At 58.1% G+C, this 13,577-nt stretch overlaps 1 protein-coding gene across 6 annotated transcripts; it reads left to right on the top strand.

Moving 5' to 3' along the window:
• The first annotated feature begins 44 nt into the window (after positions 1–44).
• On the top strand, positions 45–13,577 carry PIP5K1A (phosphatidylinositol-4-phosphate 5-kinase type 1 alpha). 6 transcript variants are annotated; one of them, XM_010723980.3, is made up of 16 exons: positions 45–1,680; positions 3,963–3,997; positions 4,520–4,609; positions 6,322–6,452; positions 6,807–6,924; positions 7,103–7,255; positions 7,591–7,890; positions 8,328–8,533; positions 9,087–9,170; positions 9,554–9,602; positions 9,842–9,926; positions 10,214–10,351; positions 10,613–10,742; positions 11,486–11,560; positions 13,015–13,096; positions 13,488–13,577. In XM_010723980.3, exons 1-16 carry the CDS (start codon positions 1,410–1,412, stop codon positions 13,488–13,490), a joined length of 1,950 nt encoding a protein of 649 aa, XP_010722282.1. In that variant the 5' UTR covers positions 45–1,409; the 3' UTR covers positions 13,491–13,577. The 6 variants fall into 6 exon arrangements, with proteins under 6 accessions (XP_010722282.1, XP_010722281.1, XP_010722284.1 ...); XM_010723979.3 differs by having other exon boundaries at positions 13,012–13,096; XM_019623137.1 differs by having other exon boundaries at positions 1,466–1,718; positions 13,012–13,096.

Below are 13,577 nucleotides of genomic sequence, written 5' to 3'. Positions count from 1 at the left end.
CTCTGCTGCTCCCACAGCACTGTGGAGAATGGGGGTCCGTGGCTCTGCCGGCTCTGGGTGAGGCTGCGGGGTCTCCTCCTGCCGTGCTTTGGGGTTCCCTTTGGGAGCCCGGAGGTGTCACACGTCTCATCTCCCACACCCGGAGGAGGAGCTGCCGCCTCCGTAAGGCTCAGATGGCATCCAGAGCTTCACATCGGGGAGGAGATGCAAGTGCACGAGGCAACCTCTTCTCCCTTCCTGGCGGTTGGCGCCTCTGTTTGCTTTCCAGGGTAGTTTGGTGCCTTTCCTGCGGGATTTCAGTCCTGGTGTCAGAGCTGCGTGATGTGGGCTGAAGTGCGTTCACCTCGCCTGCAGCATTTAAAGCTCTCATCCCATATCTGGGGCCTCTCACAGTCTAAAGAGGGGTGGTGGTTTTGGTTTTGGTTTTGGTTTTGATCGCTCTGGGCACGGGGCTTTGCTTTTTCCAGTGCAAAACCCCGAAGCATCTCAGACCCCAGTGAACGTGGGGCCGACTGTTCTGGGCACAAAGCTTTGCTTTCTCCGTGAGTAAACCCTAAAGCCGGCCCCACAGCTCAGTCTTCTCCCTAGGGCCGATTACTCAGCGTCTTGCAGCTGAAATGCCGGGGACGGAAGGATTGGGGCGTCCCACCCTTCCTGCTCCCGGGGAAACACGGGGGAGGATTTCTCGTTTTGCTGTTTTCTCTTTGAAGCGGCGTGTGCCAAAAATGCTAATGCGGGATTTCGGTCGTTTGGTTCTTTGTGCTTTGTGAGGACGGAGCTCGGAGAGAGAGTTGGGAGTTCATTGTCACCCTCCGGGGCTTCGGGCCCCTCCCCGGCGGCCGCAGACAAAAGAATTGCTCTCAGAACGGCTTCGTTCCTTCTGGGGGAGGAAGTCATCCCGGAGGGGTGAGAGCCGGGAGGGACTCAGCCCCTCTACGAGGGGGGCAGAGCTTCGTGCCGAGCCTGTGAGCAGGATGTTGGGCAGCCCCTCAACTGCTGGGGACGTCGGTGACTCCCGCTGCGTTCTGAGCACACGCAGAGCTTTGGGCAGCGCTGGGAGCTGCTCCCGTTGGTGCTGAGCTGCAGTCAGCCGGGCAGGGCTTCACTCCGTGGGATGGAGACAAAGGAGGGCAGCCGGAGCCGCAGGAAGAGCTGCTGTGTGGGGCTGAACGGGAGCTCACCCCGTGGGGCGGCAGATGGGAGCCGCGTGGCTTTGGGGCCGGCGCTGACCCCCCAGTGACCGGGTTTCCCTGTGGAAAGTAAAAGCTTCTGCTGCGTCGTCACAGCGCCGCTCCGCTCGCAGCACCTCGCAGTGATGAATTGTTCCATCCCCACGGACTCTGCCTCCCTCACTGCCAGGGCTGAGGGATCCCTTACGGCTCACCTTCGTGCCGGCTGTCCTGTGGGCGATGCTGCTCCTGTGGGCGATGCTCACTGCTGTCCCAGCGCGGATCCACACCCCTGAAGTCGCCCTGCTCAGCTCACGCTGCGTGGAAGGGCTGGCAGGGTGGCACTGCTGCGTTTCTTTCTACATTCCTCTGACTTTCTCAGGGACCAAACATCCCAAACAGCCGCCGTTTCTTGCAGCCGAAATTCCCGCTGCCCTCCACGTAACCTCTCTGTTTTTCCCTCGTTCAGATTTCAGCTTTTTGTGCTGCTCGGTGATGTCGTTCCGAAGAGGTTAGAAGCTCTGCACTGCACGCAGCTCCTCCTGCGCGGTAACCGACGCCGTCCCCCCTCCCCCCATAACCCGGCGCTCCCCGACCCGAGGTGCTGCAGTTGCTGTGTGCTCTCCGTGCCCCCGGCCGGCTTTGCAGAGCAGCCCCCGCTGCTGCTCCCACCTGCAGCTCTGACCCTGCAGGGTCGCTGGTGCTGTGGGTGGAAGCGCATCGTGGTGTCTCTGAGTCGTGCCGTGTCCCGGCCCTGGCAGATGCCGGTGCTGTGTTTGGGTGTGCTGACGTCTTGGCTTGTTACTTTTGTCTGAGAACAGCAGAAGTGCAGCTGAATTCGGTCCGGCTTTAAATGTAGAGCTGGGAGTGTCAGTGCTGTCTGTACCGCATGCTGCTGTGCCGCCAGGTGGATGCTGGGCTCCCACCAAAGCGTCTCCCAGCCCCTCAGAATAAGTTCTGTGCCCATCTCTTGTGCTCAGCTTTGGTTTTTCCAGCCGTTACCCTTGGGATGTACAGACTTTGGGTCTGAAAATGCTCCCGGGCAGCTGCAGCTGGAGGAGCCGCTGCAGCACTGAAGGGATTGAGCCCAACACTGAGAACGAAGGGAGAAGGCGGCTGCTGTGGGGCAGGGCGAGTTTGGTTTTGGATGTGACCTTAACCCGGATCCGCTGCCTCTGTCCGGAGTGAACCCTTGGATCCCGCTGCTGTTTTTCAGCCTGGGTTACGCTCACGGTTGAGAGACCGTTTGGTGCAAACGGATCCAGAACCGTGTGCTCTCCTGAGCTGTGTTGCCGTGTTTTCGCTTACAGCTCTCAGTTTAACACCTTCGCTTCTCCGGGCAGCCTGTGTGTGTGTGGAGGAGAACGTGACAAAACCAGCCATAAAACCTCCCTTGGGTGGCTGGAACCGAGGGGTGTTCGCATGGAAACCCCAGCCTTGCTGCTGCCCTCACCGCGGGATCAACGCCTCGTTGGGGCAGCACAGCTCGTTGTGGTGCTGCTCTCAGGGCTGGTTGGACCCCCAAGCACCCCCTGAACAAGCAGGGTTGGGTGTGAGCTCATGGCTTGGCTTGTGTTCCCCTAATGCGTGCTGCGGGGTTAAGCAGCACGGTGAGGATCTGCTGCTCTGAGGGAGCTGTGGTTAAACCCTGCTGGAGCAGGGATTTGCATGGGTGATTAAATATTAACACAGCTAATCTCCGAGGGGATGAGGCTGGTGCTGCTGCTGCAGTGGGGTTGCTGGGATCTTGGTGGTTTCGATTGACAAACTGATAAATTCGTGTTTAAAAAGACACAAATGAGATTGATTTGCTGCTGAACGGGTGCTGTATTGACATGGTTGGGATTTTTTCCCCATCCCTGCATCCTGGTGGAGCTCGGCAAGTGGGATAGAATCAATAGGGTTGCAAAAGACCTCTGAGATCATCAAGTCCAACTATCAGCATCCCCACCACGCTCATAGAAACGGAATTGTTGAGGCTGAAGCCTTCAAGACCACTGAGTCCAGTGCCAACCCATCCCCACCGAGCCCATGTCCTAAATGGGATCAAGGGAGGATTGGGGTTGGAAAAGACCTCCAAGATCAAGTCTGACCCCAACCCGTCCCCACCATGCCCACTATCCGTGTCCCTGTGTAGGATCATAGGATCATTAGGGTTGAAAAAGATCTCTGAAGTCACCAAGTCCAACCACCAACCCATCCCCAGCATTCACTCCAGGAATTACAGAACCGTGGGATCGTTGGGGTTGGAGAAGACCTCCAAGGGTAGGGCTGAGATGTGGAGATCTTAAAGGTCTGTGGGTTCCTGAGGGCTGAGATGCGGAGATGAGAAAGGTCTGTGGTTTTGTAGGGCTGAAATGGGGTCTGTGTGCTGCAGTGCTCATCCCAGTGCAGCAGGGATGCTCTTGGCTGTGGGGAGGAGTTGCAGCGGGGTGTTGTGGTGGGGGTGCTGCGGTGGGTGCTGTCACAGCTCCCATATAAAATCCTGCAGTGTCTGAAGCAGACAGAAGAAACAACAAGGAAATAGCAGCCAAGTCTGCCTGTTTTGGGCCCAAAACTCTGCTCCCACCTTTGGGCCCGGTCTGTCTGGCAGCTCTGTGGCACAGAGAGACATCGCAGGGGGTCGGCATCCCTCCCTGCGCCCAGAAACACCCCCAGCCCCTCTGCTGGGAAGGAGCAGCTGTGACTCTGCTGCTGGACGTCGCTGGGCCGCACAGGGCTGCGCTGCTGTGCTGCTGTGCCACGCACGGCACTGCTCCCCTCCTCCTGACTGCAGTTTTTTTGTTCCCACAGGGCCGTCTGCCTTCAAAAAGTCGCTCACCCCAGAGGTAAGTTTGTGGCCAAGAGCTGAACTGCTGCGGGACGGCAATGGCACCCAATTCCTGTCTTGGAAGTGAGATCGGGGAGGGAGCAGGAAAGCCGGGGGAAGCACAGCAGTGAGAGCAGCCTTTGGGTTCCCCCGACAGCCCCGCCGTGCTGGGGCTGAGCCGTTCTGCCAGCAGAGCAACCCTGTGTGCTGTGCTGCAGCCAGCAGCGTGTGCTCAAACTGGAGAGCCAGCCAAGTGAGTTCTTGAGCCGTGAGTCAGGGCTGTGTGCGCAGCTTTCCTAAGAGCTGACCTTGCTGGGCTTTGTGACAGCAGGGATGAACAAAGAATCCCCCAGGTGCGCTCACAGGGCCCCGCGGTGGCTGCAGGTGGATGGCAGGAGCGGGTGCTGATCGCTTCCCTGGGCATCAGCACGCGACGCGGCGCGGTCCTGGCTGTGCAGATATCATTGCTGTGCTGGGTGCTTTGGGAACAAGACGTGTTTTGAACCCCCTCCCCTTCTCACCACCTTTTCCTCCATCCCAGATGCCAGGTTCTTCAGGGCAGCCGGGCTCTCAGACAATAAAGAAGGGGCACAGAGGAGTGGATTCCACGGGTGAGACCACCTACAAGAAGGTGAGCGCTGCGCCCCACGGCTCTGCTGCTCCGTGTGATGTGGATCCCAGCCAGGGCAGCCAAGGCTGGGTGTTGGGTGTTGGTGGTGTTGGGTGCTGCAGTGACGGCCACGATGGTCGCTCAGAGGGAGTGCAGCATTCCGAGCTGTGGGCAGTGTGCTCCTTCCAGACAGCAGCTCTTGTAGCCTTCAAAAGGAGATCACTTCTAAGCACTGCCTGCTGGCCTTTTCTGTGCTCCTGGGGCTCGGTCCTTCCTACAGGTCTTGTGGCATTCCTGGAATGTGCTTTACAAAGGGGAGATTGTTAGGGGCTTCGCCACAAGCTGGAGCTGTGGCAGCTCTGGGGACGCTGCTTCCACTTCGCTGGGCTTCACAGGGATGGTGACACCTCTGATGTGAGTTTGGGTTCGGGGGGAGGTGGAGCAGATGAGGGCTCCGTGCGCTTGGTGCAGGCGGTGCTTCTCATCCAGATCTCTACCCCAGAGCTACTCTGGTCATGGTGTGGAGTGCATGGCAGGAATTGGAGCAGCGCTGCTCCTGCTAAGCCAAGTTTGTGACAGTGTCTGTCCTGCCCTGACTGCTGCCTTCACGTTCACTGCCTTCTGGTTCTCTGTGAAATCCGGGGACGGAGGTTGGGCAGCAGTGGGAGGAGAACGGAGCAGAAGCTGCCACAAAATGCCTGCAGTGCTTCTTTGCGAGGGCCCCTGGAGCTGCTGGAGTGCTGCATGGGACCGATCTGGGAATGAGATTACTGGGCAGGCTGCCTTTTTTCCATCCCTTCTTTTTCCAGGGGTGGCAAGTTGTTTTTCTAGAATTCTTTCCCCTGTGGAAGTGATGATAAACAGGCGGCCAGCTGCTCGGCCTGTCTCGCTGGTGGATGGAGGAGGGAAACTCCTGTTCCTTGGCAACGTGGCTCTGTGCTGTGTGCTCACCAGCAGGCAGGGCCACGTGTGCTCAGCTGAGAGCTGTGGTCAAGCAGCACAGGGTGTGGGGGGGGAAAAGGAATCACATTCTTCCTCCCTCTCCCAGGAAACCAGAGGAAATGGGAAATGCAGGCAGGGAAGTGGAGAGGAGCAGGGTGTTGTGGTGGCTGCGTGGCACGGGGGGCTGGGCTGGGCTGGGAAGGGCGGCCCGCAGGGCGAGTCGGTGGCCCGAGGTGAGGTCATGTGCTGCACAGAGGAGAACTCCTGATATCAGCAGCTGTTCAGGAACAGTCTGGCATTGTTCTGGGACAGCTCATGCACAGGGTGCAGGAGTGGCTGCCAGTCTGCACTCCTTATTTTGACATGGCAGCGAACTTTAGGGCTAAAGAGCCCTGGCCTGGCACCAGTCAGGAAAGTGCTGTGCTGTGCAGACCTACTGAGCTGCTGCCCGCTGTGTTTGGTGGCAGGGGAACGAGGTCACCTCCCCTCTAAGTGCAGGATGTGGGGGAGCAATGAAATTGCAGCTCAGGTCCTTCCCAGCTCAGCCAGAACTGAGCAGAATGTTACTGGGGTGGGGACAGGGAGGTGTTCCCCCTGCTGCTGCACTCTGCCCGGGGACAGAGCCATGGTGGTGCTGCTCATTGAGAAAGAAACCAGCAGGTAGAAGTGTGGCTGTGGAGTGCCCCACTAACAACACTTCTGAACGTGGAGCTGTCTTTCCTCCAGCTCCTCTCGTTCCTCTTCCCAGTCGGCCACTTATGTTGCCTAACTCGTTTTCTCTGCTCCTGCAGACGACGTCATCAGCCTTGAAAGGTGCTATCCAGCTGGGCATCACACACACGGTTGGGAGCTTAAGCACTAAACCTGAAAGAGATGTTCTCATGCAAGATTTCTACGTAGTAGAAAGTATTTTCTTCCCAAGGTCAGTGCTTGCTTTCTTCCTTCCTGTCGTGCTTTGGCAGCGGTAGCAGCAGTAGTTTTCAGCCCTTCTCACGTTTAGGAGGCAGCAGCAGAGCTGGGGGAGCACAGCTGTGCTGAGCAGAGGCACTGCGTGCAGAGCAGCTCCGTTTCTGCAGAGCTCTGCTGAGACTCCCATAGGTCTGTTGAACAAATAATGCAGCTGTGCTGCTGTGTGCCTCTCTGCTTCCCTCTGGGCTGGGTGCATTCAGTCCTTGGGGTGCGTTAAGGGACAGCCAGAGCAGGCCTTGCTTCTCAGATAGTCCCTTAAGAACCCCGAATGATGCAGACCTACGTGTGCCCTTCTCTCCTCGAGCAGTGAAGGCAGTAACCTCACCCCAGCTCATCACTACAACGATTTCCGCTTCAAAACCTACGCCCCAGTGGCCTTCCGATATTTCCGGGAGCTGTTTGGGATCCGGCCGGATGATTACCTGGTATGGCACTGCTGGGGGTGCTCTGGGGTGGGTTCTTGTGCTCTGTCCCTGCTTGGAGCTCTGTAAGCACAGCAGTGGATGCGGTCTGTGGCCCTGGGATTTGCCTGGTGCTGTCTGAAGGGAAGCAGCTCCGTGCTGCTGTGTTCCACCTCTGCTTTTCTCTCCTCCTCCTCCTCAGTACTCGCTCTGCAGTGAGCCCCTCATTGAGCTCTCCAACTCTGGGGCCAGTGGATCCCTTTTCTACGTGTCCAGCGACGACGAGTTTATCATCAAGACAGTTCAGCACAAAGAGGCAGAGTTCTTGCAGAAGCTGCTGCCCGGCTACTACATGGTAAGTGAGGCCAGCAGAGGCTTTCTTTGCACGTAACACCGTGTGCTCCCTGCTTACCTCTGTGCCACGAGCCTCGCACAGAGCCCTGCGTGTCCCTGTGTGGGTGAGCAGGGAGTTCTGCACTCGTGGGCCGATCTGACCCTCAGCTTTGCAGGGTGATGTTAACAGTGGGCAGTGCCAGGCTGTCCCCCCCTCCCCACCCTCATCTCTTTGTTTCTTTGGCAAATGCTTTGAACTGCTGCCGGCCCCACTGGGAGGAGCAGGCAGCTCTGCTGGGCAGAACGTAAACAGTCAGCATGGCTCTGAAAGCATCTCTGTGTCTTTGGTTCTTTTAGAACTTGAATCAGAACCCAAGGACGCTGCTGCCCAAGTTTTATGGCTTGTACTGTGTCCAAGCCGGGGGCAAAAACATCCGCATTGTGGTGATGAACAACCTGCTGCCACGTTCTGTGAAGATGCACCTCAAATACGACCTGAAGGGCTCCACCTACAAACGCAGGGCGTCCCAGAAGGAGAGGGAGAAAGTCTTCCCCACCTACAAGGACTTGGATTTTATGCAGGACATCCCCGACGGCCTCTTCTTGGACTCAGACATGTATAATGCTCTGTGCAAAACGCTGCAGAGAGACTGTTTGGTAAGTGGAAGTGCTGGGAGCTGTGGGAGGAATTCCTTTGAACCTTTCTGTGAAGGAAGGGGTGGCACCCAGCAGTCCTGCATCCTCTCCCGGGGTGCTGGCTGGACAGCCTGCAGTTTGGCAGTGCTGTGGGCAGGAAGCTGTGTGCCCTCTCCCTGTGCCAGGCGTGCAGGGTCCAGGCTCAGCTGTGAGCCTGCCAGCAGCTGTGCAAGAGCGCTGTCCCTGCTCTGTGTCTCGTGCACAGGAGGAGTACTGCAGGTGCTCCTGGTGCTCCCTTCGCCATCTGCAGACGAGCTGGCAGAGGCGGGCTGTGGGTTGAGTTCATCCCCTGGCCGTGCTGGGGGTCCAGGCGGCACCGCTGGCACTGCTGTGGGTGCCCTCTCGGCAGCTTCACGAGGCTCACGGTGGCAATGAGGCTTTGTTGACTTTCTGCCCAGGTCCTGCAGAGTTTTAAAATCATGGATTACAGTTTGCTGGTGGCAATCCATAACATGGATCTGGCACAGAGGGAGCACGCGATGGCAGACGGGACGTCCCAGGCCGACACGCGGCGCCCTGCGGCGCAGAAAGCGCTGTATTCCACTGCCATGGAGTCCATCCAGGGGGAGGCCCGCAGGGGAGGCACCATAGAGACAGACGACCAGTGAGTGTGTGCTGCTCTGCCGCAGGGCTGCCTTCATGTGGGTTTTTGGCTACTTGCTCGCAGCCTCGGGTCGCTGCTTCCTTTCTGAGAGACGTGCTGATGGCTCTGAAAGAGAAAGGGATGGACTCCTCAGCAGGGTCTGTGTGATAGGACGAGGGGAAATGGTTCCCAGCTAAAAGAGGGGGGTTTAGGCAGGGCACAATGAAGACAGTGGTTATGAGAAGGGTGCTGGGTGCTGGCACAGGATTCCCAGAGGTGTGAGGGTGGTGGTGCCCCGTCCCTGCAGACTCCCATGGGGAGGCTGGTGAGCTGTGAGTGCAGATGGAGCTGTGGGCCTCCCTGTTCGTTGAGGGGGGGATGAGGTGCCCTTTTGGGGTTTCTTCCAGCTCCAGCCATTCTGTGATTCCGTGCTTTGGTGGATCCCCAGCTCTCTGCAGTTGCTTGCTCTCCTCATGGATGGGTTGGGATCAGTCTCCAATGAAACTGCACGGCAGGGGTTGGCTCTGGGAAGGTCGAGCAAACCTCGCCAACACACCCTGTTCTGTCCTTGCAGGATGGGGGGCATTCCTGCCCGCAACGCCAAGGGGGAGAGGCTGCTCCTCTACGTGGGCATCATTGATGTGCTGCAGTCCTACAGGTAGGGCAGTCTGAGGGGCAGCTGTGGTGCTGTCTGTGCTGCCGTGTGGAGGACTGGCTTCCAAGGGAGTTAAGATGCGTTTTATTGACTGCCTTTATTTCTCTGTTGTTATTTTCTTGAAGTTGGGTGTTTGGGGATTGGTTTCCGGGTCTTGTTTACTGTGTTTGCCTCCATTCCCAGGAGGGATTGCCACTGGCAGAGGTTATTTCTGTGCTCAGTGGTTGTTGTGCGCAGGAAGCGGTGAGGAGAAAACAAGCAGTGGCTTAGAATGGCCACAGCCACTGCTCGGGTGCTGCTGGTCAGAGGAGAAGCTCAGCGCCGTGCGGGCACCAAACTGTGCACAAATTGGTGTGAAATCTGGTCTTTGTTCTCTGCTTTGTCAGGTTTGTGAAGAAGCTGGAGCACTCGTGGAAGGCCCTGGTGCACGATGGGGTAAGCAGCAAGCACAGCACCTTCACTTGTTCAGCTCGCTGTGGGTGCTCGGTCTGCACAGCGTCCTGGATTTTCAAGGGCTCTGTGTGTTGCTCTTCTACATGAAAGCAGTGCCCAGAAATGTTCCCAGGCACCCAGAAATATTCCCAGGCCAGTGTAGCACGGGTCAGGGCTGGGGGGGCTGCTGTTAACCGCCATCACTTACTAATGCAGGTTTCCACACTGCTCATCCCTTTCAGGACACCGTATCCGTGCACAGACCCAGCTTCTATGCTGAAAGGTTCCAGCGCTTCATGTGCAACACAGTTTTCAAGAAGATACCCTGTAAGTTCTCCACGTGGGGTCCCTGCGGTGGTGCCGGCGTGCCTGGCTTCACGCTCAGCAGCTGGGGCTGGGGAGGGGGCACAGCAGTGTGAGGGCATTAGGGAGCCTGCAGTGCTGCATCCTCTCCTCCTTCCTCCTGCGTTGTTCTTGCTTTGCGGCCGCACGGAGCTGCTTCATCCATCAGTGTGTTTCCCTGTGCGCCAGCTGGGACGTGGCTGTGTTGGTTCTCCTCTTGCTGAGCTCTGTGCAGTAGTGAAGCTCTGCCTTGTTGTTTTTCTGTCTTGAAGTGAAGCCATCCCCCTCCAAGAAGAGCCGCTCCGGCACCGCGGTTCCTAGGCGGAGCTGTCAGGGAGGAGTGCCTTCCCAGCTGCACGTGTCGTGTGAGACAAAAGCACAAGTCACGACAGAGGCGGACGTGGAGCAAGGTTGGTGACTGGGCTGGGGGGAGAGAAGTGCCTCCCAGGTGTTCCTCAGCTTGCCGAGCTTTGGCATGGCAGAGCTTTCTGCAGGATGCCTGCGGGTGATTTTGCACTGTTGTTTTGGATTGGATTTCCAAGAGGGCAGGGCTGGCCCTGCGGTGCTCACGGGTCTGAGATGTCATGGGTGGGATCCACACCCCGTGGTTACGTGGGGCTGTGCCTGCACCGCTCGTGCAGGTGGTGGAACTGTGTTGTGCTTCGACTCAGGCTCCCACCTCGGCCGCCCGGATCTCCTGCCCAGGACTCTGCCGGTGGACGAAGCCAACAGCGATTCCGTCGCCACCACTTTGTCCACCTCCTCCTTGGGCAGCGGAGGTCTCCACTCACCCGCAAACAGGTGAGGCTCTGGGGGAGGCCCTGGCATGAGCAGCCCCTGTGCAGTGAGTGAGCTCAGTGCTGTCTGTTCCAGCATGTGCGAGGGGGGAGCGCTGTCACACCCCACTTGCAGTGCTAAGCAGACGCTGTGGTTTTTGCATCTCTGCTTGGGCTGTGCGGACGTCCCAGTGGCTTTTGGTTCTTTGTGTGTCCTGTGCTTGATGGCCTCTTCCTGGAGCTGAGATAATTGTGCTGATTACGAGGCGCTGGTGAATGCGGCGCTGCCAGAATGTGCGCCAGGAACAGCGGCGTGGAGCTGCAGGGCACTGGGGTGACGTGCAGGGCTGGGTGCAGCTCCGTGCCTCTGGGTGTCCCCGGAGCCTCAGTGCATGGCTGAGGAGCAGATGGCTGCCCTGGAATGTTCCCTTTGTTGCCAAGTGGTGAGAATTGAGGGTTACGAGGAGGAGCTGTGGTCAGAGCACGATCCCATGCGCAGAAGTTCTGAGGTGGTAACTCCTCTTCCTGGAAGCAGTCGTAACCCACCTTCCTCCTTCCTGCACCATGGCACTAATGAAAGTGTCTGCTCTGTCCTCAGCTGCAGGAGGACGAGATACGATTGCAATTCACACCTTTTATTCCCTCTCTAAAACCTGGAAACTTCTCGGTAGGGATCCTAAACCAGAGCTGCTCCTTCCCAGTCCGTCCGCATGCCCGAGGAGTTCTGTGTCCTTAACTGTGGGTGTCTCTCCTTCAATCTCTGCGTAGGTCAGTGGGCGTGCAGGTGCACAAAGCCGACAGCTCAGCAAAGGATTTCGCTAGGACTGCTGCCTTCCTGTCTAGGTGAGGGAGGAACCACGCTTTGCTGGAGGCCTTCTCCCATCCAGAGGGTTTGTTGGGGGAGATGTGCCTTGAGGTTCTGCCTCGTGCTGCCCGTGGTTCGTAGGTGATTGGTTCAGAACAACATCGGTCGTTGGAAGGAGGTTAGAGAAGAATGTCTGCGGAAGCAGTCGGAGCGTTTGTCACTCTGGGGGGAAACCTGAAGTGAGGGAGCCCAGCAGGGTGCAGCAGCCAGGCAGGGTCAGCCTGCTCCAGAGCTGCTTTGGTGCAGCAGTGGTGTGCCCTGCTGCAAAGTTCCAGGCTGCAGAGGGGGGTGTGACTGAGCAAGGGAGGGATGCTGCCAGGGGAGCAGAGTGATGCCCATCTGTCAGATCAGACATGGGTGAGTCCTATTTCGTGCAGAGAGAAAGGGGAGCTCGCTGCACGTGGTCACTGGGGATGCCCTGGGGATGCAGTGAGGGGAATGCTGCCCTCGCTGCTTCTCTTCTGGAGCACTGCTGCAGCTGGGAGAAGCGCTGAGATCAAAGCTGAGGGCTGATGGTGTGTTCAGCAGCTGGATTGCACAGCTTGTGCCAATGAGCACCTGAACAGCACTGACCCAAAAGAGAGCTGGGAAGGGTCTGCCTGCAGTCGGAGATAGAATTCTGTCTTCCAGTGTGCTCAGCACTGGGGTGACACTGAGTCTGGTCAGGTTGGTGGTTGGACTTGATGACCGTGAGGGTCTTTTCCAACCTGATGTTTTTGAGCCTGATCCTATGACAAGTTCATGGTGCTTTGAAGCACGCTAAGTGCACAGCCTGGTTCTGAGACGTGTGGGAGTCCTCTGCTCCAGCCCAGCTCTGTCACTCAGCTTCTGGCAGGGGGTCCTGAGGTTTGAGGCACTGGGAGCGTCAGCTGCTGGCGAGGAGCTCTGGGGGTCGCTGGGCTTAATTTTAGGGGGACACCTTACTGTCCTGAGCACTGGGATTGGCCCCAGTCGAGTCCTGGGGGCACACGCACTGTAACCAACGCTGAGCATTCTGTCAGGAGAGGATATGGCTCCAGAGGATACAGCTCCACGGGATGCATCCTGCAGGTGGGATGTGGCCCCGTGTGCTGCATCCTGCAGGATGTCACTCCCGTTTGCTGCACCAGAGCTTTGCCAACAGCTTTTCCCACAGCAGTGCCTCCATTGCAGTGCCTGGCGCTGGTGTTGGCGCTGTGGTTGCTGTGTCCCCGTGCTGCTTTCCCCTCAGACCCCCATCGTGGCGATGCGGTGCTTGTGGGCTCCATAGCAGCTCTGGCAGGAGCTGCTCACCTCACCGGGTTGGATGTGCAGGTGTTGCTCCAGGCAGATCTGTTCTAACCCCTTCCATGGGGTGCTCTGCTGTGTGCTGGGCGCAGCAGGAGAGGTGATTTCATGACTGCTCCCATTTAAATGTTGCTTTACAGCTCTTCCCCTTCTGTCTCCCCAGCAGCTCCCCAGGACCGTCCATCCCTGAGCCCTCCTCGGAGCTGAGGGAGCAGCTGGAAGAGCTGCAGGAGACAGAGATCAGCTTCGTGAGTAACCTTTGAGGAGGGGCTGAGTGGTTCTGGGGGCGGGTGGGGACGTAGGGGGCAGATCCTCACCCACCTGCGTGCATGATGGCCCCGTCTGCCCCATGCCACGTGCAGCCTGGTGGTGTCCACTGCCCCACAACTCTTTGTTGGGTAAAGCAGGAGGTGAAGCAGAGCTGCTGCACTCCTGGGCACCCAGGGTGGTCAGGTGGTGGGGATGAGAGCTGGCCACAGCCTGTGAGGACGATAAATGCTGGCAGAGCCCCCAGTCCATGGGGAGGTGATGGTTGGGGAGCACCGCCCCTCCACTGTGTGTCAATCCGGGCAGAGGAGCTCCAGGCACGGCTGCTGTGCCCCCCCCACCAACATCTCCCCCTCTTTTTTTCCATTGCAGTGAGGCAGCTCTGAGCCAACGATGGCAGCAGATGGTTCCGTGCTCTGCGTGGTCTCTGCCCCCGTTGCTGACCTTCGTGGTTTTTAATTT

This window comes from Meleagris gallopavo, chromosome 27 (assembly GCF_000146605.3).
Source record: "Meleagris gallopavo isolate NT-WF06-2002-E0010 breed Aviagen turkey brand Nicholas breeding stock chromosome 27, Turkey_5.1, whole genome shotgun sequence".
In the NCBI taxonomy this organism is placed as follows: Eukaryota; Metazoa; Chordata; class Aves; order Galliformes; family Phasianidae; genus Meleagris; species Meleagris gallopavo.
This window is presented reverse-complemented; position numbering and strand designations above follow the sequence as displayed.

Excerpts from the sequence above, each read along its gene's own strand:
- PIP5K1A (XM_010723979.3), top strand. The coding sequence starts at position 1,410 with ATGCTGCTCCTGTGGGCGATGCTCACTGCTGTCCCAGCGCGGATCCAC. Across the intron at positions 4,610-6,321 it reads GTGAGACCACCTACAAGAAG|ACGACGTCATCAGCCTTGAA; the intron begins GTGAGCGCTGCG and ends CTGCTCCTGCAG. Across the intron at positions 10,352-10,612 it reads AGAGGCGGACGTGGAGCAAG|GCTCCCACCTCGGCCGCCCG; the intron begins GTTGGTGACTGG and ends GCTTCGACTCAG.